The sequence below is a fragment of the Chrysoperla carnea genome, chromosome 4, assembly GCF_905475395.1.
Source record: "Chrysoperla carnea chromosome 4, inChrCarn1.1, whole genome shotgun sequence".
NCBI lineage: Eukaryota > Metazoa > Arthropoda > Insecta > Neuroptera > Chrysopidae > Chrysoperla > Chrysoperla carnea.
This window is the reverse complement of record NC_058340.1, coordinates 31,146,939-31,170,910: the sequence shown is the minus strand read 5'-3', so window position 1 is coordinate 31,170,910 and position 23,972 is coordinate 31,146,939. Positions and strand designations below refer to the sequence as shown.

At 29.0% G+C, this 23,972-nt stretch overlaps 3 protein-coding genes across 3 annotated transcripts in view; 2 read left to right on the top strand and 1 right to left on the bottom strand.

Moving 5' to 3' along the window:
* Nucleotides 1–2,144: 2,144 nt before the first annotated feature.
* LOC123299212 (juvenile hormone esterase-like) lies at nt 2,145–9,069 on the top strand (the record flags this gene model as incomplete). Its single annotated transcript, XM_044881509.1, has 6 exons — nt 2,145–2,351; nt 5,313–5,450; nt 6,631–6,784; nt 6,958–7,352; nt 7,786–8,133; nt 8,632–9,069. Coding segments are annotated over exons 1-6 (1,617 nt in total), but the record flags the coding sequence as incomplete, so codon positions are not given.
* A 3,078-nt stretch (nt 9,070–12,147) lies between these two features.
* On the top strand, nt 12,148–20,096 carry LOC123298662 (hematopoietically-expressed homeobox protein HHEX-like). Its single transcript, XM_044880755.1, has 3 exons — nt 12,148–12,301; nt 19,176–19,447; nt 19,968–20,096. The coding sequence occupies exons 1-3, from the start codon at nt 12,148–12,150 to the stop codon at nt 20,094–20,096; spliced, it is 555 nt and encodes a 184-aa protein (XP_044736690.1).
* Nucleotides 20,097–22,168: 2,072 nt separating this feature from the next.
* The window catches only part of LOC123298661, a 164,391-nt gene continuing 162,587 nt past the window's right edge, over nt 22,169–23,972 (bottom strand). Inside the window, exon 10 of the mRNA XM_044880754.1 lies at nt 22,169–22,343. Within this exon, the coding sequence (XP_044736689.1) occupies nt 22,197–22,343 (147 nt within the window). The 3' untranslated portion in view covers nt 22,169–22,196. The remainder of the gene's footprint in view (nt 22,344–23,972) is intronic.

The window sequence follows — 23,972 nt, the reverse complement described above, 5'->3', positions numbered from 1 at the left end:
AGAATCCAAAAAAATTAATTTTGCTCTATCACATCCAATTTTTATCCAATTTTGATAAACCAAGTATGTAATCCTACTAAATTTGGGCCATACTTTTTAAATTTGTTATCAAAATTAACCTAGCTTTAATAGGTTTCAAGAATGTGGTGTCCTTTTCTCGGAATTCAGCAAATAAGTGATAGCTAGCGTAAAACTAACATCACAGCAGAAAAGAATGACCCAAAATTAGTGTGTTTCAAAAAAAATTCCAATAAGATCGGATCAAATTTGCCTGTGATATCAAGAAAATCAAATTTTTCAACTTTGTGACGTCACCAGAATCCAAAAAAATTTATTTTGCTCTATCACATCCAATTTTTATCCAATTTTGATAAACCAAGTATGTAGTCCTACTAAATTTGGGCCATACTTTTCAAATTTGTTATCAAAATTAACCTAGCTTGAATAGGTTTCAAGAATGTGGTGTCCTTTTCTCGGAATTCAGCAAATAAGTGATAGCTAGCGTAAAACTAACATCACAGCAGAAAAGAATGACCCAAAATTAGTGGGTTTCAAAAAAAATTCCAATAAGAGTCAAATTTGCCTGTGATATCAAAAAAATCGAATTTTCTAACCAAATATGTATTGCTACTAAATTTAGATCATACTTTTCATATTTTTGATCAAAATTAGTATGATATTAAAAGTTATTTCGGATTTCGGAGATTTTTCTATAGTATTTTGTTTTACAAATTATGAAATTTATAATATTGTAAAATAATGAGCGCCTTTTACATGATTCTTTACTAACTTTTTGTTTTACGTATAAAATATACTTTTTGTTTTGCGCCTTAATTTCTGTTACGACGGTGGTGGGTGCCTCCTTTGCTATGCCTTAGTTACGGACAAGTTGTTATATTTCTTGTTTATTCGTAATTTGTCTACAACACTGCAAGTGCGAGCATCTAGTAAAACTAGCACCTTCACTATATGTATCTAAATTGATATACATTTTCCAAGTTCAATACCATCTCTAAAATCTTAAAATAGTTTTGTTATAAACAGTCACTGTGTAGCATTTCTCTAAAAATACAAATAACAGTCAGATTTGGTTCTCAATAACTCATCATACTTTTTATATACAAAATCATTCTATTCAATCCACTGTGTGATGATTAATTGAAGAAACATCTGTATTGGTGGCTGAATCCAGTGCCATATATTTCTGTATCATAAGTAGCAATAACCTTCCGATTATTTATACATAGAAATTGTTGGTGTTATGAGATGACAAAGTCCAAATTATTTAATATGTACTAAAGAGTCTAACTCTGACTAACTCTTTCTCATTTCAATTAATTATTATTGGTAAAAGCAACATTATTAACTTCCTGATAGCAACTTATTGCTTTAATACGAAAAACAAAATCAAAAATTTTTTTATTCTCCAGAATATTTTTTAGTATCTTCAATTATTAAATTTTGATTCTATGTGGAATAAGATCCTGTTAGAAGAATAACAGTTAAAACGAGACGTATCAATGGAGAGTTTTGGGAGGATAAACAAAAGAAGTAAGCAAATATGTTGAAAATCAAATTTTCTAGGATCTACATCAGACCAACTTATGTGGCTTCTTAGGGGGAAACACGCATTTCAGCTAGCTTTTAATTTCATTTCCTTAGATATACTTTTTTAAATTAATTTGATAGGAAGCTTTGTTTTTAACCCGAAAAACTCGAAATTTAACTTTTTGATAAGTCCAAAGATAAGACAATCCTGTAAGAAGAATAACAGTTAATTCGAGGCGTATCAATGGAGAGTATTAGGAGAGGAAACAAAATAATAAAATATGTAGAAAATCAAATTTTCTAAAATCTACATCAGATCAATTTATGTTGCTTCTTAGGGAGAAACACAAATTTTAGCTAGCTTTTAATTTCCTTAGGAATACTTCGATAATTAATCTGATAGGAAGTTTTGTTTTCAACCCGAATTTTTGAGATGTCCAAAGATAAGGCCACAAATCTCGAATTCTTTTTAGTTTTATACTTCTAAATAAAATCGTTGGTCACTATTGATCAGACTCCAAAAGGCCTTATGCACCACAGCTATTATTTAAACTGGTTGTAAATAAAAACTGTGGAATTACTGTGTGTGTACGTGATTGTATGTATGTTAGTATAGTCGTTAGTTTGATTAAAGTTATTATTAATAAATAAATACAATAATGAGTTCATGTGACGCACCAATTGTTGAAGTGAAACAGGGAAAATTAAAAGGGAAAATCGAAAAAACATATAAAGGTGGATCGTTTTATGCGTTTTATGGTGTACCATTTGCACAACCACCAATTGGAAATTTACGATTTAAGGTTTTTATTTTTTATATATTTTGATACTATTTTGTAAAATTGTATATGAAAAATATAGCAAAAATTGAAATTTTGATGGTCCAAATTGATTAAAAAAAATTCTCCATTAGTTACTTCTAGTTTTAAAAATTCAAAAATTGTTTTTTTTGTTTTTTTTTTTAAATGAATTTTACATTTAAAATGGATTTTCGTCAAATATCGGTTCAATTAATAAAAAATTTTGTATTATTGTTATTGAGAACCGGAAATGTTAAAAACAGGACCGGTAGGCTTAGAGCGAATTGTATAATAAAACATTTAGCCGTCTTAAAATTACTACCTTTTTTAACCAATAGAGAACTTACATTAATTTTTTTTAGCCACAAATTCATATATTGAAAGAATAATTCATCTATTATATTTAAGCATTTTTTTTTTTAAATTAATAATATTCATATTGTTTTTAATTATTAAGAGAGTTCTTTTTTGAATAAAAAAATGGTAGTGACGAATTTACAACTGTGGAGGCTGTAAGCCAATCAGAATCACACTAATTTACATTTTTGAGTTGGTTTTTATAGAAAATTACTTTTAATTAGACAAACCATTTATGTGTTGACGTCAATATCAATTAAAATATTGATATTGACATTAAAAATGAATAAAAAAATTTTTTTCTTTAATTTTCTTGGTAATTTCTTGTAAATTTTCGAAAAAAATAAACCTATAAAACATGCAACTTCTCTATTGAAGAATATTCAACTTAAGTTTTATTTTAGCATCTATTTTCTTGCCAAAACGTTTCTATTAAATATAAAAGACATGCGAGTCAATTGTAAATTTATGTTTTTACATAAATCTTATGATTCTTTCAAATCTAAAAATAATTTTTTCATGAAAAGCGAAATCATTTTTATTAAAAATATTTGCTTATCATTTCATATTTTTGATCGATAAGTATACTTGGATTTTAATTGATAACATTGTTTGTAGTAAACTTGAAAATTTTGTTTATTCAATCGTTATCTTTTTTAAAAGTACGAAACCCATTGAAAATAAATGATATCTCATACGAATATGATAGCCAATATGAATTCTGTTTTTAAAAATGTCTAAAACCAGATTTTTCTGGTTTTCTATTCAGATCTATTCGCCGAGGACGATGAGAATTTATAGATCAGTAAGCTTGTCAAAAGGCCATGAGTAATGTGCGTTTATAATATAAAGAACCTGGATGACCGAGCTTTGTTCTTTTTTTTTTGTTTTGATAAATCAGAACCTAGTAGATCGATATCACCCCCAAAACCCCTGCATACTAAATTTCCGAGATAAGACGACGTTTTCTAATTTATGAAACCTAGCTAGATTGATTTTTCGCCTCAAAAACCACCCGCATACTAAATTTCACGAAAATGATTCGAGCGGTTTCTAAGATTCCTGATATACATCAGTTATGTCTGCGTTATTTATTCGGTTCTCTTCTATTCTATCTCGTTCTTGTATCTACAAAATTGCAGGATTTGCAATATTACTTAGATCTTTAGATCTACGATTTATTAAATATTAAAAAATAACGCTTTTGTCATTTGTGATTCTTTGTGAAAAAAAGTTAGGTAGTTCTAAGACCGGACAGAGAACATTTAGCATTTAAAAAAGGAAGATCTTTGCTAAATATATTTATCGAAATATTAAATAAAAACATGTCTTGTTAGGCAAAGGCCACAACAAATTAGTATTTTAATATGTTTCAAGATTAAGTATAAGAACCTATCTACCGGATGGAAAAATTTTACTCTTTTTTAATTTTTTAAAACACTATTATTTCAAAAGTTTTAATATAGTAAAAAAACCCGACTGCGTTAAATAAAATTTGAAAAGAAAGAAACAAGTCGAGTAGTTTACATAGCGACTTTAATAGTTGAGGGCCTATTAAAATCTAGAACTACTCAAATGTTTCCAATAATGGGCTATGTAAACCACTTAACTTGCTTTCTTATTTTCAGATTTTATTTTACGCAGTCGGGATTTTTTTTTTAAATTATTTATTTTAGTTTTTGTAACATTTTCTCCGATAATATAGACTTATGCACTGTATAGAAAGTAAACGGGGAAGATTGGGGTATATTACCCATAAATCATTTTTATTACCATTAGAATATGATTTATACATTATTTCTGGTTTAGGCATCTTCAACGGCTCTCTCCCTGTTAGATAAATTGAGATGAAACTTGAGAGTGTTTTTTGCGGATATCAAGTTGCCGCAAAATATAGTTACCACCCTCTCTCCATTTTATATGGAAAAATCGATTTTTTTTTTGACTTATCACAATTCCAAAACTTTCTCAAATTGAGCCAGATTATTGAAAATTTATCAAAGAATTGAGTTGATGTTTAGAAAGTGCCTTTTGGTAGTTTCAACACCTTTTTTATGGTTTTTCAATCTTTTTGCATAAATATTTAACTTGTTCAAAAATATGTAAAACAGTAATCTTCTTTCAAGGAAGCACTAAATAATAACAATCATCTAATGAGGAGGAAATATGACCTTAGCTACAGCGCACGATTGTTTTCTAAAGATTTAGTTGGAAAATAAAAATCCTATTGAGTCTTCTTTTCTGTGGAGTTCAACACCATAAGTGTTTTTTTTTTATTAATAAACGATCATTTTTGATCTTTGATATTAAACATTTGTTTTAATTTGATTACATCACTAAAATAAATAAGTATAATTAGATAAAATGAATAAACAATTTATTATTTCCATTCCAATAAAATTAAGTACTTTACTATTATTATTATTTATTACACTCAAGGTCAAAATAAATTAAAAAAGATTATTTTGTGAAAAAAGTAAACTTTATGAAAAAACCTATAACTTTACAAAAATAAAGGAAAAAACTATAACTTAAGTAAGAAAATAATTTTTGGTTTACTAAAATTATTTGGTTTTATTAAAAGGGTTAAAAAAACTTGTGTTATAGGGTCCAAGGCCACCATTACCATGGAATGGAATTCGTGATGCTCTAGTGGAAGGTAATGCATGTCGATCACGTCATATGATTACTAATGAATTTGTTGGTTCGGAAGATTGTTTATATGTTAATGTTTTCACGCAACAGGTAAATTGGATCTATACGTTTGTTCACGATACCTGGTTTATTTTAAAATTTTAAATGTATAGTTTTTCCAAATCAGAAAAAATTCATGTTTTCAAAAGTAAAATTATCAGCTTCAGTTACGTAAAGCCAAACTTTAAGATCAAAATGCCAAATTAAACTTTTAGATAAATAGTTAAGCGTAACTCCTCGAAATCAATGTTTATTTTTTAATATTTTTTTGTTACAATCTTAGTTTCTAGTTTTTTTTTTTCGCAACTAATTGGATGCAAAATATTGATAAAATAAGCAATTGACTGAGTTAATAGTTTAAATACCCTATGTAGAAATTGTTGAATATCACTGCTTTTATTACTTTTTTAACTTAAGAGAAGTTTAAAAAAACAAAAAGATTTATATAGCATAAAAAAACCGAAACCGTTTTACCCCGAAAATTTTTCTAGGAATTGTTTTTCTGTTTTTTTGAATCTGCATGATTTGAAACGAATTTTAAAACAAGAAAATTCTGCCTCGAACCCCTGATAATAGTATCGGTTGAGTTTATAAAATTAAGAATCAATCACTATTTGAAGCTACCAAGAATTTTCAACTTTCTACTCTTTATAATTATTGAGAAAATTAAAATTCTTCTGTTTCAAACAAAAGTTGTTTATTTTCTCATAATGAATATTCATTTACATTTAAACTAACTTTCGTTGGATCTCTTACGGTTAACAATATGGATTCTTCGGACCTAAGACCTAATTGACCTATTTTAGTTCGGTATTTCCCTTTTTGTTTTTAATTTATCATGTAAACGAACAGCCGAACAAACAGAAATGCACTAATTAGGTGATTTTATGAACACCTATGCCAGAATCTTGTTCATATCATAAATGTTTCTAAGCGTTATAAACTTCTCTGATACGTTTTCAATTTCCGGTTACTGCGTATATAAATACTGACAAGCAGTCTTCTTTCACGTACTATGAGAGTAGAAATTGGTAACATCTTTCGTTCTCCAAATGAGCATGTAATTTCTTTTCCCTGCAACCATTAAATAATCTATGATTCCGCAATTTCCTTATCAATTCATAAAGTCTTAAAATCTGCTATCGTGCAAAATTGTTTTTCTTTATTTCTTCAGGTTATTAAAGTCTAGCATGAAATTACTTAAATATTCTAAACGATTTATTTATTTTAGCTACCACCAGTTCCTAAACTAAAACCGGTATTATTTTACATTCATGGAGGGGCTTTTATCCAAGGATCAAATTCAATTGATTACTATGGCGGTGAACGGTTTTTAACAGAAGATGTTGTACTGGTAACAACAAATTATCGACTTGGTGCTGTAGGTGAGTAAAGCGTAAATAAAACGGACGTTGATTTTAGTAACGTTAGCAATGCATTATGTTAAAATTGTTTAAGATACCACGGACATTATAGTAAAATCAACGTTCGTAATTTTCAACGCTAATGCACCACCGATCATAAATGAAAAACTGCCTGTGTTTGAAAATTTTTTTAGGTGCTATTGGTTTTAAAAATCCCGAATTAGATGCACCTGGAAATTGTGGACTGAAAGATTGTATAGCCTCATTAAAATGGGTTAAAGAAAATATTGAGAAATTTGGTGGTGATCCAACAAATATCACCATTTTTGGTGAAAGTGCTGGTAGTGCTCTTTGCCATTATTTAATATTAGTCCCAGCTGCTAAAGGGCTGTTTAATCGTGCCATATTACAAAGTGGTACAGTTACATGCCCATGGGCATTTAATCCAAAATCACAACCAGAGATATTGGCGAAACTTTTAGGATATACAGGTGATGCAAATGATGAAAAGAGTGTTTATGAATTTTTATTAACAGTTCCAATTGAGAAAATAGCCGAAAAACAAGAATTAATGGATTCTTCAATAGAAGTAAGTTATTAAATTCTGCATTCCTAAACAATATTAATCTTTGTTGTCAAGGCTTTTTCGTGAGAAGATTTCGGGAAACACTTTTCTTTCCGAAAAAATTGACTATGCACAATTAACAGACCTTATAAAACTACAATCAAATTTCCCTTTTACCAAAAGCTTCATTTGCTGAAATTTTGATAGATGAGATGAAGAAATCTAAATAAGGTGATTAGCTTTAATTCTGGAAGTGGTATGGAGAGGGCAGGGCCGAAACTACAGTAGGACTCCCCTTGGTGATGCTATTGCTTCAGGATATTTAGAGAGCCTGCGTTTATCCTGTTATAATATCATAGGTCTGATACGAGTCATATTCAAAACCCGTTCTTCTTATTTTTTTTAGCAAACTAATTATGTTCGCATTTTGTACTATTAATCATAATAAAATTTTCAGGGCTACGAAGGAGGCATGTTGGCATGGGCACCAATTATAGAAGTAACAGGTTGCCCATCCGAAACAACTGTATTAACTCAACATCCCTTAGAAATTATTAAATCTGGCAAATTTAATCATGTTCCAATTGTATTTGGCTTTAATTCTGAAGAAGGTTTATTAATCTGCGGTAAAATTGCTCCACCAGCTCTGGCTAGTATTATCTCTACTACAAACTATGAAGATTTCTGTACTGGTTTTGGATTAAAACGCGGATCACCAGAATCTATACATCTTGGAAATACGATAAAACAGTTTTATTATGGTGATAAAACTCCAAGCAAGGAAAATTATAAACCATTTGTTGATGTGAGTTGATTAATTTTTATTTCTTAATATTAATTCACTTCGAAAAGTAACGGTTTAACGATTGTTTGTTTTATTACGCAAATTGGATCTTGGCGCCGTTTATACTACCTATGAAAATGGTGTCAAGATTTTACATAGTTTAGGGAAAGGTTGACTTTCAAGTATATGAATTTTTAGGCCATTGTTTTCGATTTTCTAAGTCGTTCAAGTAACTAAACCATATACCTAACATTTACTAAGCACTTTCAGTTTTTATTGACATAAATGGCGTCCAGATTTAAAAAAAGAAAATGAAAATTGTTATTTTTCGAAGTAAACGTAAAGGGCCAATTATCGGAGTAGGCCAGATTCATTTTTCGGGGTAAATGTCAGTACCTATATTAAATTCATTAAATGAACATAATCATTTTCTGACGGATATATTATTGGTACTAATGGCTATAGTCATCACGGATGGTTATTTTTGGTCACTAATTAATTTTTTTGTTTTATTTCTAGTATTGCAGTGATATTTTGTTTGTTTTACAAACTATAGTTGCCATAAAATTACACTCAGCTCTATCAAATCAACCAGTTTATTTATACCGATTCGCAATTGATTTACCATTTTGCAAAATTAAGGAAATGTTTGGTGTACCATTTCCGGGTTGTTGTCATGCGGAAGAATTATTTTATTTATTTAATAGTGTTCAATTGCCTGTACCATTTGATAGTGAATCCGAGAAAATAGTCGATTCAATGGTTAAAATATGGACAAATTTTGCTATTACTGGTGATGTTAATTTACCAAAACCAGATTCTCTATTGAATTACAATTGGCAACCATGTAAACCAAATCAATTTAACTTTTTGAGTATTGATACAAAAATTGAGACTAAAAATGTTCTTCCAGAAACGGAACGTATCGCATTTTGGGAGAATTTATTAAAGCTTGTTTCCAAATAAATTAATAAAAATGTATATTGTTAAATTTTGATAAATAAAATTTTTCTTTATTGTTTTAACTTTTTTTGTGTGGTAACTTTCCAGTATAGGGCTGAACCTTTTTTTATCCTAATAAAACGGTAATTCATTTCGACTATTAGTCAGTCGCGGGTCCAGAGAGAAGCAAATGACAATCGAGGTAATTCCTTCCTACAAAAAGCAAGAGAGTTAACTTATCTGTGTATTTAGCAAATAAATAGCAGCCAGCCCCTGGCCATATTATAAAATACAGAAGAGTATGAAATCTAAAATTTTTGTTGGGATTTACTCGATTTTGTTTAAACGGATACAAAAGGATACTAAGAAGGATACCACGTAAAAAATCAGAAAAATTATTTTGTCTCTGATTTTTATAACATTCGTTTTCCAGACTAATTTTTACCCAGAAAATATAAAAAACGAGTAGCTGTTATCTGAAAACTTTAGAATTCAATTTTGTGAACTTTTTGGGTTAAAATTACTCTAAACTAGATTTTTGTCCAATTTAGATAAAATGTTATTTTGAACCAAAAATTACAAAAATTACAAATTACATCTCTTGGATCATAGGACGAGTAGTTTCTGAGATATTGAGTAACATCGTACTTGAATCGTATTATTCCGGAGTAAATTCTATATTTTATGCCTTACCAACTTGTGATTTTTAATTTTAAGAGGTATACGAGGTAAAAACTCGACAATTTCGAATAAAAGATTTCTGTTTTTTATCTAAGCAAGCTACTTCGAAGCTTTGTTTGCATAGATTAATATAAAGAAATATTACAAAACGTATCTGATCTATCGTTTGTAGTATTTGTTTATTTATTTGGAGATATTCGTCATAGTTGACAAACATATTAATTCAATTCAAGAACAAAATACTCGTCATGTTTGATAAACGACTATAGATTTATAATAATGAATTAAGGTAGTGGAACCAGTGATGGTCTGGGTTTCTATGATAGTCCGCATTTAAAAAATATAAGTATTCATTTTATTCAATGATTAATTCATTTCATATTTCACGGACAAGCTTAAAAACTATCACACACAAAAAGGCAAGTCCACTCAAACACAAACATGTCGCCATGTCAATCAAGATTTCAAGAATTATCTAATCCTAAAACGAAATGAAAATTATTGCATTAAGAAAAATAGTTCCTACAAATGTAGTTGAATGGTTTGATTTTGAGAAATTGTAAATCTAAGGAATTAACGGTACAATGATCTCTGTTTGAGAATACATTTTTGTCCGATAGAATATTCGTCGGTTTACATTAGAAAAAAGCGATATGCATGCTAGTCTGATTTTCCACGCCTAAAAGTATTACTGACTACATCACCATGGAGAATGTGTATATCTATTCTTTAAGTCCGTACATTCAGTGCCTTATGTAAAGCAATTCTCGGGACTGGAGGCCGTATTTAACACGGGGCTCGGAAAATTTTTTATTGCTCCTCTAAGCATTTAATTGAAATATATTCGCTTATTGTTATTCTAACAGAATCGAAAAAAAATTAAAAATAACTTGCTCAACTTTAAAAGTCAAAATTTTTATTTCCCCGAGGAGAATCTTTTTGCCGATGCCAGGTTTAACGTGTAAATCTGAAAAGAAACTGCCACTAATGATTCGAGTGCGTATCGAACATGGTATGATAGGATTCATCCTACACTCTGTAAATTCCTATAACAAAGGCATTATGAAAATAGTTCATATTTTTGATAAAAAAATGTACATATAATGTGTATTGCATAAATAAGGATATTCCTAACTGTTTATATCTAATCAGAACAGCACAAGAACTACATTTTTGTCGGAAGTAATAGTCAGTATTCAACAATCATCAAAATTATAGTTTATTATTAAAACTATAAGGGATACGTAATGATTTTTTTAAAGACAGTCCACTAGAACATTTGAACATTTTTTGTACGTGTTTTATCGATTTGCATGTTTTGGAACCTACATTGGTTCCATGGTAACTAATTAAACAAAGAGAGTGTCTAATTTAATAAAAATATATAAATCTGTATATAATTCCCTATGATTCAGTCAAATTATACATGAAAAGGGGGATGAACCTTCCATCAAATCAGATATTTTGGTCTTTTTTGATATGTTGTTTGCAATGTAAAGGTAATGTTAAAACCTAGTTTTTGACCTCAGCAAACGACCGATAGTTTTTTTCGATTTTAACTCGGAAGGACCTGTTTTTCCTCAAAAATTAGTAATATTTTTAAAACAGATTAAATTTTTAACAATTTGACAGAAAAGCGGTTATTATAGGTCCAATAGTTTCGGAGATACAGTTTTTCAAAGTTTGTCTATTTTTTCATGTTACACGATTTTACGCAAAATTTCTTCTTGTAATTCGTTAGAGATAGATATTTGTTTTTCTTAATTTTTTGTAATGGCGATAAACTGCATCAAAAAATTCTAAAATTTTTCAAATATTTATCTCTACTGTTTTTCAGCTTTTACTTTTTATATCTTTGTTTTTACAAATTTTTTTAGAAAGGAATAATTTAAACTTCTGTTTTAACTATTTCCAAACATTTAGAAATAACGTAGGAACTCGAATAAAATATTACAACTATAATTAAGTATAACATTATAATAACTAAATTTTATCAAAATTATAATATCCACATATTTAAATTATGGGGTTTTCACATAATAATTATGATTTGATAATTTATTAAATGCATAATAATAAATTAAGTGCTTACAAACATATTAATTAAATGAGAAAAAATATTTAATTAAATAAAAACATAAACGTGATGATAAAAAATCAGTTTGCATTTACGAGATTTTTCAAATATTAATTTTCTTTTGTATAAACAAAAAAATAAAAATGTCAACATCATTTTCAATTGAAAATATTTTAAAAACAACTAATAAAAATGATATTAAATTAAAATCTAGTGAACAAATTATTTGTGATGACAAAAAATTGTCAAGTACCATTGATAATGCTGGAATTAAATCATCAGTTTATTCGGAATATAAAACTTCACAAAAAAATGAACATTTATGTTATGATTATATGAAAATTAATAAAAACGATACTTTACCAATTATACCAAAAGCTTGTTATTATAAACGAAATTTTTTTGATCCGATTAAATATGCGACAACAGCATCTCAAATTAATTATTTTCATCCAATTTTAAATCAACAGTATCCATATCATTTTTATGGTAAGTTTAAAATTACTTCTCTTTAAGGTAACCTCGTAAGGACATTTTCCTTACAAATATAAAAGATCGAGGGATTTTACCGGAAATAGTGGAATAACACAATACAGTCTGCCCTTTTAAATACTCAAAAATGACATTATTTTTGCTGTAGCATTAAGAATTATTTTAAATATTTTGAGTATTCAAATGAACAGATTGAAATCTGACCTTCCGTTATTTCGTTGTTAAAACCGATTTGTTTATAATGTTGATAGATTGCAATACAGCATAGAGCAAAGAAGTGTACGATTTAGAAAGCGCTGTAAAACCAAAACCGATCAATTTTTTTAAATAAAATTTTTACGATCTTTCAATGCATACAATTTAAGAAGATTAAGTAAATTGTATTTTTAAGTGAATAATAAACTGTATTTTTAACTAAAGTAAATTGTATTTTAAAAAACCTAAAAAAACCAAGTGAGCTACAAAAATAGCTCCAATAACTCGAAATCCATTCAGAAACGCCTAACGTTAGTTCTATTCTTTCAGTTTCTGAAACTGTTGGTGGTCGATTACATTCCTGATTTCAGGTAAACTTACAAGAAAAAGTCGAGGGTTGCTAGATCACCCGACTAATTTGTAACTTATTTAATTTTTTAAATGATTATACTGCGTGTTTAACTACTTAGATCATATACGCAGTGTCAGCAGGTAGTATAGTGTCATATAATAGCTATTATTTTTTATTAGCTTTATTTTGTTAAAAATACAATTAAATTTACAGATTGGCTAATGAGGTTTTGTTTTATTGCTTTTTAAAATCGCACACTCAGCATGGCTATTAAACGAAGTTTGCATTATTGAGTTTCTGATTAACAGAGTGGCATATTCCTCTTAAAAATCGCAAAAAAAAATTTAATATTTTTTTTGGTGTTTTAAAATTGAAGCTAGAATCTTATATTTCATACAACTCGGCAATAATTAGCCGTAGAAGGTTGAAATTAAGTACTATTGTAACATGGAATTTGTACATCTTTCCTTTTATTCTTCGTATCATTCATTTTGGTTAGAGTTAATTAGCGTACTCGGAAATAATGTGGGATCTATAATATATCTTTTATCTTTTGTAAAAATGTATGACACATGCACAAACAAATGCGATACGCCTGTGGTTAAATTTTGGCATGCAATAAGATGTGTTTTGTACGATTTGCGAAAAAATAAGGTCATTTCTCGACGCATAAAATTTTCAGCTAAATCCGATAAGGCAATTAAAAATAAGATTTTATCAATGTCCAATAATTCATAATTTATTAAGAAACTTTGGTATATTTCAGGAGGAAAATTAGTCCTAAAATATATTTATAAAATAGTTCGATAATATTTATAAAGTAAATATCCCGTTCAAAATAATCCTGGATAAAATACCCTGATTTTCAAATAACTTAGGACAATTTTTTATATTATTTTTCATGTTCTTTTATCAATATAAATCAAATTATAAGACATTTTTTCCGCTGCCAGCATCGCACCAGAATACTTTAATAATTTTAATTTGCCATGCAGAAATTCGGTTGTTTTACTATCGCACATCCATTGTTAGTTAACGTAACCCCTGTCAGATGCAAAAACGCTGCCAGCTTTTGCCACATTAGATAATTGAGCATTTTGTAAGCTGGTGTAGTTGTTTCATTGTTTCAAACGAACTTAATAAAATCGACCTGTTTTTAAACTCATTATCGAAAGTTTGATTTAGATTTAAAAAAATGAGTTGATTTGTAATTATAGATTTGTCATTACATTTAATCCAAAACGGTTTATGTTATCAATTAGCCTTGCTTTATGCATCGTAAATATAATTTCGTTGTTAGTACTAAGTTCGATGTTCGCTTATACACGCGGGTAAAATAAATTTACTAATTATACGGTAAAGCGAACGCTCCATTATCTATGCTACAAATCCTTGTTGTGGCAATCTATTAATTATGTTTCGAAAAATTGCAGCCTTTATCCATCATAGCTCGAGACAGTAATAAAATTTAAAGAAATAATACCTAGGCTAATAATAAATCCAACAGCAAGAAAAAAAAACTTCTGACAAAAATAAGCTTTGCAAGCATGGATACAAGAAGTTTCTTGGAGGTGGAAGCAACTTTCTATGAGCTTTTTTTTTCAATAAAGACAGTCGATCATTGATTTTTCAACAAGTTTGCTCTTATAACATAATAATTATTACATATAAATTAACCATATAGAACATTATACAAGAGTATTACTTTGAAATGAATATTAAATATTATCATCATTATATTATAATTACTTAGTGGAGTATTAAATAATTAATAATTAATTAATCAATCAACGAGATTAAATGTCATATAACAAATTAATAAAGGATGATCCAATTTCAGTTTCCTATGTTTGCAACTCTATAAAATAGAATGCTGTAAATACTTTTGCTTGTTACAAACCTCGAATGGAAGTTTGAAACATTTCATTTGCGATATGAATCGTTTAACTAACGCTAAAAACACTCAAATAAATGGTTACCTAGTTCTATAGAAATAAAATTCTTTAAGATCTATCTATAGACTTTTACGGGAAGATTATGGTCAACTTAATTGTCCTAGTAAGCAAACAATTTGGTATCATTGTGCAAAAGTTCAAGGAATCGGTAAGCATTGGGCATAAGGGAATTTTTTTTGTGTGGTTTTCTTAAGAGTCCCATCTATATCAACAAACCAGCAACGTTGTAGAAGCTAACATTCGAAACTTGTAAAAAGTCATATGAAATTACTTCGAAAGAATAACCTGCTGCAATAGGTCCAAAGGCGGCCATAGAATCATCTAATTTACCATTTTCGGTTGTCCGTCCGTCCGTTCGTCTGTCAACACGATAACTTAAAACGAATATCAAGATATCAAGCTGAAGTTTTAACAGCGCACTCAGGACGTAAGTGAGGTCGAGTTCGTAAATGAGCAACATAGGTCAATTGGGTCTTGGGTCCGTGGGACCCATCTTGTAAGCAGTTAGAGATAGAACAAAAATTTAATGGTAAAAAATGTTCCTTATCAAAAAAAAAACTTTTGTTTGAAACTTTTTTTTGTAAACATCACGGCTTACTCATCTGGGCACACATTAGATTCAAATTTTATACTTTGTATTAATATGGGATTAGCAGTGTAATGTGATAGAGTAATCAACACTGTCTATACATGGTATTTTTACTGTTAACTCAGCCCATTGTTTGTTTTCACTTGTTTAATATCACAATTTGTGTGTGTGTATGTTTTTTAAATTAAAGTAGAAAACTCAATTTGGATCACTCTTTATAACAACATACATTTATTAATACTGATAGACTACATTCATTATAGCAATGGCGGACATAATTGAATTTTAATGCCTTTTATAATGTTCATACCCATCTGATCCAGTAAATGAAGATGTTAACCATGAAATAATTATCAGTTCGCCAATTTTTATGATAATATCTTCTTTTAGTTGTATGAGTAAAATTCTCATTTATATCGTATTCACGTTGCGAAATCAAATATAACGAAAAATTTGTTTTCTTAATTATCTCATTTTCTGTCGCCCTATTAGCTCAGTTGTTTAAGGTGTAACCAATTCCGTCCGCGGTATGCTCAGGATAGCGGTTGAGATTCCCGTCGTCGAAACAAAATTAATTTAATTAAAAGTTGTGATGGGCTGGTGAAGTGCATCGTAAATGCTTAAAGGAGGTGCACTCAACCTCTGAAATTGAGGAGCTGATAAATGAAATTATCAGCGGAAAGGTGGTAAAACACATATGGCATCACAATGGGCTCTATAGACTAAGTGTGTTCTTCGTGGACAGCCATATAACCTAACCTAACCTAGCCTAACCTATCTCGTTTTCTGCCACTCAAGGTTCGTCACTTCAATCAAATCTTATTAGAACGGTCGCTTTTTATTCTTTAAGTTTTTTAATACTGCAATTCAAAGTAAAGAAGAACTGAGGAGAGATAAATCAAATCACAAAAAATAAAAATAATAATTAAAATTATTTTTTGTTCTCGTTCTTAAAAAGCGTTCTCATTGTATATTTTATGGATAGAAATTATTTTTTAGAGATTTTCAAATATGCGTTCATTTTCGTTTCCAAGAAATTAACGGTAGTGAGAACGATGATCGCACTATATTTAAAAAATCTAAAACTGGTTAATTTCTGTAAGGTATTTATGTAATTCGCTTCGAATACTTATGCAGAGTTAGTATCCAGCAACGCCTTGCATATTTGTTGGTGCAGGGATGAGACACCAAGGGGTGTTCAACTCTCACCTATACTCGCCTGTACCGCGTAAAACTGACGTTATGGTGCTCTAACTTATTTTTACATATAGGAGCATCTCTTTCAACATGATTCTTGGTCATTTCAACTGAAAAATTTTAGCATGAGTTTGTAGTCTAAGCTTCTTTTGGCCCAAAATCATAAAAATGTAGGTAGCAATAAGAGAATGGTTATTTTTAATTTTTCTTAAGGTCTGGTGTCGTTAAAGCCTATTCATTTATTACCATTATAAAAATTTTGTTTCCCATTGGGTTTTCCGATTGGATGTTTTCATGATTTTCCATTCACTCTATTCATACATTCTACGATGTTCATGTCAATCTACGATACAATCGAATATAAAACGCAAAAAGCGTTAAATCACATTGTTAAAATGTTTCATAATTGTTTGCGGTTTTTTTATAATCGTTAAACATTTGAATTGTTATCAATACAATAAAGTGAATTTGATTTTAACTACTTAAATCATAGTATATTAAGCAACAAGTCAATTTGTGAATCGACATTAATTCTCTCTTGCTGCACGATTTTCTTTTCAATGACAAGTAGCCAAAAGGGTATTCCACTATTTTTGAAAAAGTACTTCAAAATGTTGATTTTGCTAATAAAAAGCCACCAAAAATTTATTTCGGAAAAATGCACACGCTTGCCAAAAACTTAAATTAAATTTTAAACCTTTTTTAAACTGTCAAAAACGCGGGCATCCAATTTGATGCCGTAATATAGGTATCACTATACGAAATAACACAAATAATTTTGACAGATATATGCATAGACATCTGATTATAATCTAAATATAAATACTTATCTATGTATATATTATACCCAACTGTCTACACTGAACTAACTGATGGTCAATGACTCATACCGCTCTGACATCAAAGCAGGGTTTACCCGCGTTTTAGGTCACGTAATATACAGTTTAAAAATTACGATTTTTAATTTTAATATTTTAAAAGAAAAAAGTGCTTTTATGACTCGAAATCAGAATATTTAAGTATAATTTTACATTAATTTTAACTTTTTTCAAATTTCATAATTTATTTTTGACTGACGATAATACCCTATTGATCATATTGTGTGAGAGATACTTCGTATGCATATGCAAGATTTAATGTCGAGAGGGCCCTGGGTACTTCAGCATATTATCGACGCATCTCTAGCGCCCATTTCTTACAATTTTTTGGTCGTAGGTATTATGATCCATTCCGTGATGTAGGAATAATCAAGAATCGTGTAAGTTGTTTACTTAATAAATTTTATGTTGATTCGATTTTTCTTTGTTCAAAAACTTCCACGCGACCGCCCATTTTAAACTCACACCCCTTGGTACGTGCCTAGCTTGGAGTGTGACAAATAAATTTTGTTTAAATTTAAACAGTGCGGAAAGAGAGCACTTATCACACATGAGTAAAAAATAATTTTTTTGTGCAGTTTTGGTTTTAGTTTTAAAGCTATAATTATCGAGTAGATAATGAATACAGGATATGAATATTTTTTAATTTGATTAAACAAATGACTCAATTTTATAAAAATACAGGATATTCCCTAATGACATCGTTCGAAAAACACAATAATGTAAAGAATAATATCCAAGACAAAAAGTACCAAGTTTTGTTATCCGATTTACTGTTAATAGCTGTAGGTATGTTATTCGCACCGAGCATTAATTTTATTTCCGAAGGATTCTACTTTTGCCTCCTACTTTTAAAGATTGTTAGAATTTACGAGCGATAGAAGAAAATGCCAATAGGTTCAGTTATTCTATCATTCATGGTTACAAAAAATGTATTTTGAGGATAGTTTATATCCCCTCTGTATAGTTTTAGATTCTAGGGCCATAAAAATAATAACAACTAGGTCTTTAAAGCTACATAGACTTACGAAGCTTCATCTTATTAGTAAGTGTATATAGTATTATAATCGTCATACAACTTACACCATAAGTAAGTACGAAAAAAATACTTATTATAAGGTTGGTTTATTTATTTTTTTTTTTTTCAGAAAAAAATTAGTTAAAAATATTAAATTTTGTTTTATTAAAAATGTTATGAAAATTATCATATAATATCCAGTTTTCATAAAAAAAATTACTTAGTAATTATAGTTTTTTAGATATTGTTAATTCGAATAACGATAAAATTACTAATATAAAAATTTGAAAATAAAAATAGTTCGAAGTAATTATTATTAATAGCGATTGTGGAGGTTACAATTAAATCACTTTTTATAGAATAATATTAGGTACATACTATCTAAACTCAAAAGGATTATCTTTTTAGTAAGCTTAATAAGCTTAGAAATAAGTTTTAATATATATTAATTGCACAATTCAATCAATCAAGTTGAATTAGCCATAAGTATGTAGGATGTTTTTTATTCATACTATGAGATCGGTATACTAAGGTTTTCAAGGTCATGTTGCCAATTTTTTACTATCATAAAACATTTTGATCATTAATATCTACTATTTCAGTTTCAATACTATACAAAATGCTCTTACTTTCAAATGACGTTTTCAGGTAAAAAATCTAGTAAATCATTTAATAATTTTTTTTCAGACAATGGACTATATTTCAATAATGATAATACGCCAAGGAGAGACTACTCGAATAATAATTTATCAACAAATATAACGCATTATTTTAATCGAAGTTTACCAAACCCATTGGAATGTTCAAGATATTTTAAGCCATACAAACGAAAAGGTGGCCAAGTACGATTTACACCATTTCAAACCGAAGCCCTAGAAAAGAAATTTTCATCGAATAAGTATTTATCACCAGATGATCGAAAAGAAATTGCTGATTTATTAGTATTAAGTGACAGACAGGTATGTTAAGACTTTCAATTCACTGCAAAAAAATTCCAGTAAAATTTGTATCCATAACTCACCTAGGGCTTCGCAAATTGAAGGGAGTTCAAAAATATATCTTAATATAGTTATCGAAATTATCGTAATTATTTATGTATGGAATTTATGCAATTCGCTTCGAATATTTATGCAGAGTTAGTATCCAGCAATGCCGTAGGTACATATTTGCTGTTGCAGGGATGAGACACCAAGGGTAACATTAAATTCTCACCTGTACTCGCCTGTACCGCGCAAAACTAACGCCATGGTGCTTAAACATACTTTTCATATAGAAGCATCTTTTTCAACATAATTCCTGGTGGTCATAAAACCTATTAAAACAATATTTATCCAATCGATTTGAAATATTCAGCAAAATAATCATTCTTCTCAGATATTTTCAAAAAATTGCTTAGCTTTTCTAAATTCTTTATCAATAAAAGTTTCCTCATTTTTTGGGGCTATTAGCTAAAATTAAACTGTTTTGCTAACCTTTCAGGTTAAAACATGGTTTCAAAACAGACGTGCAAAATGGCGACGTACAACCACAACTCAAGAAACAATTGAAGATCACTCCATAACATCATCCAATCATAATGATGACAATTTTGTAATAGAAATTCAATAAATTAATTAAAATTACAATATTTTTGTTTGCTTTTTTATATAAAAGTTTTAATTGAAAACATTTTTTAATTTTTTTTTTACATACATTTTTTTGCTGTCCTTTTTTCCCTAGTGTAGTTTTCATTTGAATATCATATGAATTTCTCTGATTCAAAGAAAACTCATATAAATGACTAATTAATTTTATTTAATTAACGATCCGTATCATTTACATAAACTCTTCGTTATAGAATATATCGTACAAAGGTTTCTTATAAGTTTAGGGCCAGCTGTAGTATTTGATAATTAGTTCAAAATGGTTGGAAATTGAACAGAAAGTTATCAAAGTCGTGCCTAACAATTTTTTCCTCTACGACAATTTTTCGTCGTAAACTTCTCTTTCAAGGAGTCGGGAAAATTGAGAAGAGAACATTCAGGGGCATATTTTGAAAGCAGAAACCGATTGGTTTTTGAGTTATTTGTAAGAACTGATAAATATCGGTTCACCTCAATGTCAGATATGATATTAAACTTTCAATTACGCAATAATCTTTTCTTGCTTATATTATACTCGACTGGCGTGTAATTAATCAAATAACGGAAAATATTTTTAATATTTTTGTATACAATAAACCGACTGACGCGACGTGTTGGCGGGATGGGTTCGCAGACTTTGCTCGACGGAGTTTACAGTCAATGTGTGGACAACTTTATTTATCAAGTCAAGGTTACGAAATTTTTTAGATATCTTGAAAGAGAAATCAGAGCCTACAGATATTTTTGAAATGTAAGACAATAGTTAGTCAAAATACGACATGTGGCCCTAGACCTATTATGTAATAATGAATGGTAGAGATATAGGCCGGATAATATATTTAATATTTTTGGACGGGATGGGTTCGCAGACTTGCTCGACGGAGTTTACAGTCAATGTGTGGACAACTTTATTTATCAAGTCAAGGTTACAAAACTTAGATATCTTGAAAGAAAAATCACAGCCTACAGATATTTTTGAAATGTAAGACAATAGTCAGTTAAAAATACTACATGTGGCCCTAGACCTATTATGTAATAATGAATGGTAGAGATAGGCACCATAGATGTGGTGAGTACTTCAGAATATTAAAATTTATACTTCTCGAATTTGTTTTTGTGTTTTAAAAACTTTTTGATAAACAATATTCTTGTTTTTGAGTTAATTTGATATTTTTAAATCTCGATACAACAAACAAAATGGTGTCATGTATTTGATGTTGTATAAAATTTTAGAGACTTCTTTCGTGTATTTCTATCAAATCAAAACTTTTGAGCCCTTTCTTCTTTGGCAATTGATTACCGAAGAATAGTATTTAAGTAACCAACGCAAATGATAGATCAACCATAACGACTTAAACAAACTACATCGATTTTGTGGTACAATAAAACCGACATTAAATGTGCTACGATTTTTAAGCTTGTATCTTCCTAGAAATACAGGATGGTCCAAGTTACAAACAGCAGGATTTCCCCAAATAATAGATAACATTCATGTAATGATAATTTCATGAAAAAAAGAAAATTTGGCATACATTGCCTCTAGCTTAGTGGGGCCAGATTTTTTCTGAAAATGGTGTCGTGACACATTCATACCTCTACCGTTGGTTTACGTAATTTATTATCTACAATAAACCATAAATCATGAGGGATCCTTAGCTCATTACTGTCAAATTTCCGTAGTCTTGCTGTAAGTACTTGGACCATCCTGTATAGAGTTGAAGGAGCCGACTATTTCCCGTTTTAGGTAGGGAATGATACTATGCGATAAAAATAATTACGTTAGTAAGGAAATTAAAATGTACTTACTGTAAAAGTTAATTATTTCAACACGGAATTAAAAAGTATAATTGTTAATTTCACTGAGATTCTTGCGTTTGCTAGACTGGGAATCTGAATGGATTTATGAGTGTTATAAATAGGATAATTGCGTTGATATTTGTATGGTTGGGAAAACAGGGATCAATAAAAAATAATAATAATTTTTAAAAAACAAGAAAATATTAATTTTATTTATTTATTAAAAATTATAATTAAAAAGTATTAAAATAAAAATGTTTATAGATATTAATAAAAAATGTTGCAGTTGTTAAGGATATTTCTCAAAACCAGTATGCATTTGTGCTGCAGCAGGTTCTGGTGATGTTTTATCATCGTGTGATGATATATTATAACCAATTTCATGATATCGTATTGGATATGTTAATTGATTCCCTTTGTCCCATGAATATAGCTCCTAGAAATAAAAATATTACATTTTTGAATTAATTATATGACATTGTCCTCTAGGCTGTTCAGAATATTTTAGCATCTTCCATTTTTGTATGACATTTTAATATAGAGGGTGTTTTTTTTAAAGTTAACAAATACTAAATTTAATTGAGGAAATTGCTTCAAACGAAAACTTTTGGTTACAGAGGCACAAATCTTCTTACATCGTCATCGAATTCGATCTAAGTTTTCAGGTTCAATCAAAACCTCACTCTGATTGATAACTGACAAACACTACATGAACGCTCTAAATTTTAAAGTTGTTCTTTATAAATACGCAAACATTTTTGGCTTGAAACATTTTTTTTTAAACCGAATAGTTTAGACAGTAATTGATAGCAAAAATCTAGCTAAAAATAACTAAAAATTTAAAAATCTTTTTGTCCGTTTATTAATTCAACTTGAACAAAAATGGTCTTTATAGAAAAACAAACAATTTTTAATGAATTTATTGGATAACTTTTTTCGACGAGTACCTAGCTTTCCGAAACAATTATACACTTTTCAGTCCGTTTTTGCCTTAACTGTACAGTTTTGCAGAAAAATGTTTCGAACAAAAAATTTTACTTTATTAATCAATCGCAACTTTCTATTTTAAAGTGGTCATCTATCGATTACCAATTGTGGAGTAGAGTGAGCTTTGTATTGAGTAATAAGTTAAAAGTTTAACAAAGCTTAAAGCTCACACTAAACTTTTAAGTTAGTTTTCTATGACAGAAAATCCACAAAAAGGGTAATTTTGCTATTTTATTGTTAACTCATTTCCTTCAATGGAGTATGTAGGCAGGTATTATAAGTATTCAAAAAAAAATTTAATAATTTTTTTTACATTTTACCACAAAAATTCAAATAATACGAAATTCAAACAAATAATATTTCGTTAACAATAAATATATGAATATGTGACTGTGTACGTTCGTGAATATTTGATTTTCCTATTTGACCGTGAGCCCACAATGGAACGTTACTATCCAGCTTATTTTTGTTTACCTTCGAGGAATAATAAAGCTATATGTTTGGTAATAAAGAAATTTGAAGTTTTTTAATCTAGACTCGAATGTGGAATTTATTGAAATCGAGTTTGCGCATCTTGAAAGAAAGTAAATGATAACAAAATACGGGGAAAAGGCCAAAGAGAAATTCGAAGTTTTATTTGTGCATGACGTGTAGAATTTACGACGACTTTTTTATCTACTGTATATGTTCAAAGAAAGCAATTAACAACAGAATTAGAGCGAAACTTCGCAAGTTTTCAAGTTCGAAAGAGTTGAAAATTGGAATGCAATTGTACAAAATAAAAACGTTTTCTAATCTTTTAAAAAACTTCCAACTACTTTTTTCGTCGTATACTGTTGTTGATAACTTTCTTTAAATAAACTCCACACGTGAGCCACAAATAAAAAAATTTTTTTTTTTTGGTGTTAGCACACTAATTTTCTATCAATTCTCTAAAACGCTGACAAATAAGATTGATGGAAATTTCGATTTATTATGGACTCATGATCTATACGGTAAAAAAAGAAAAGTTAATAATAAAAGACGGGTTATTTTTCTCGTGTATATTTTCTTGAAAAGAATAAGTTCATAATATAGT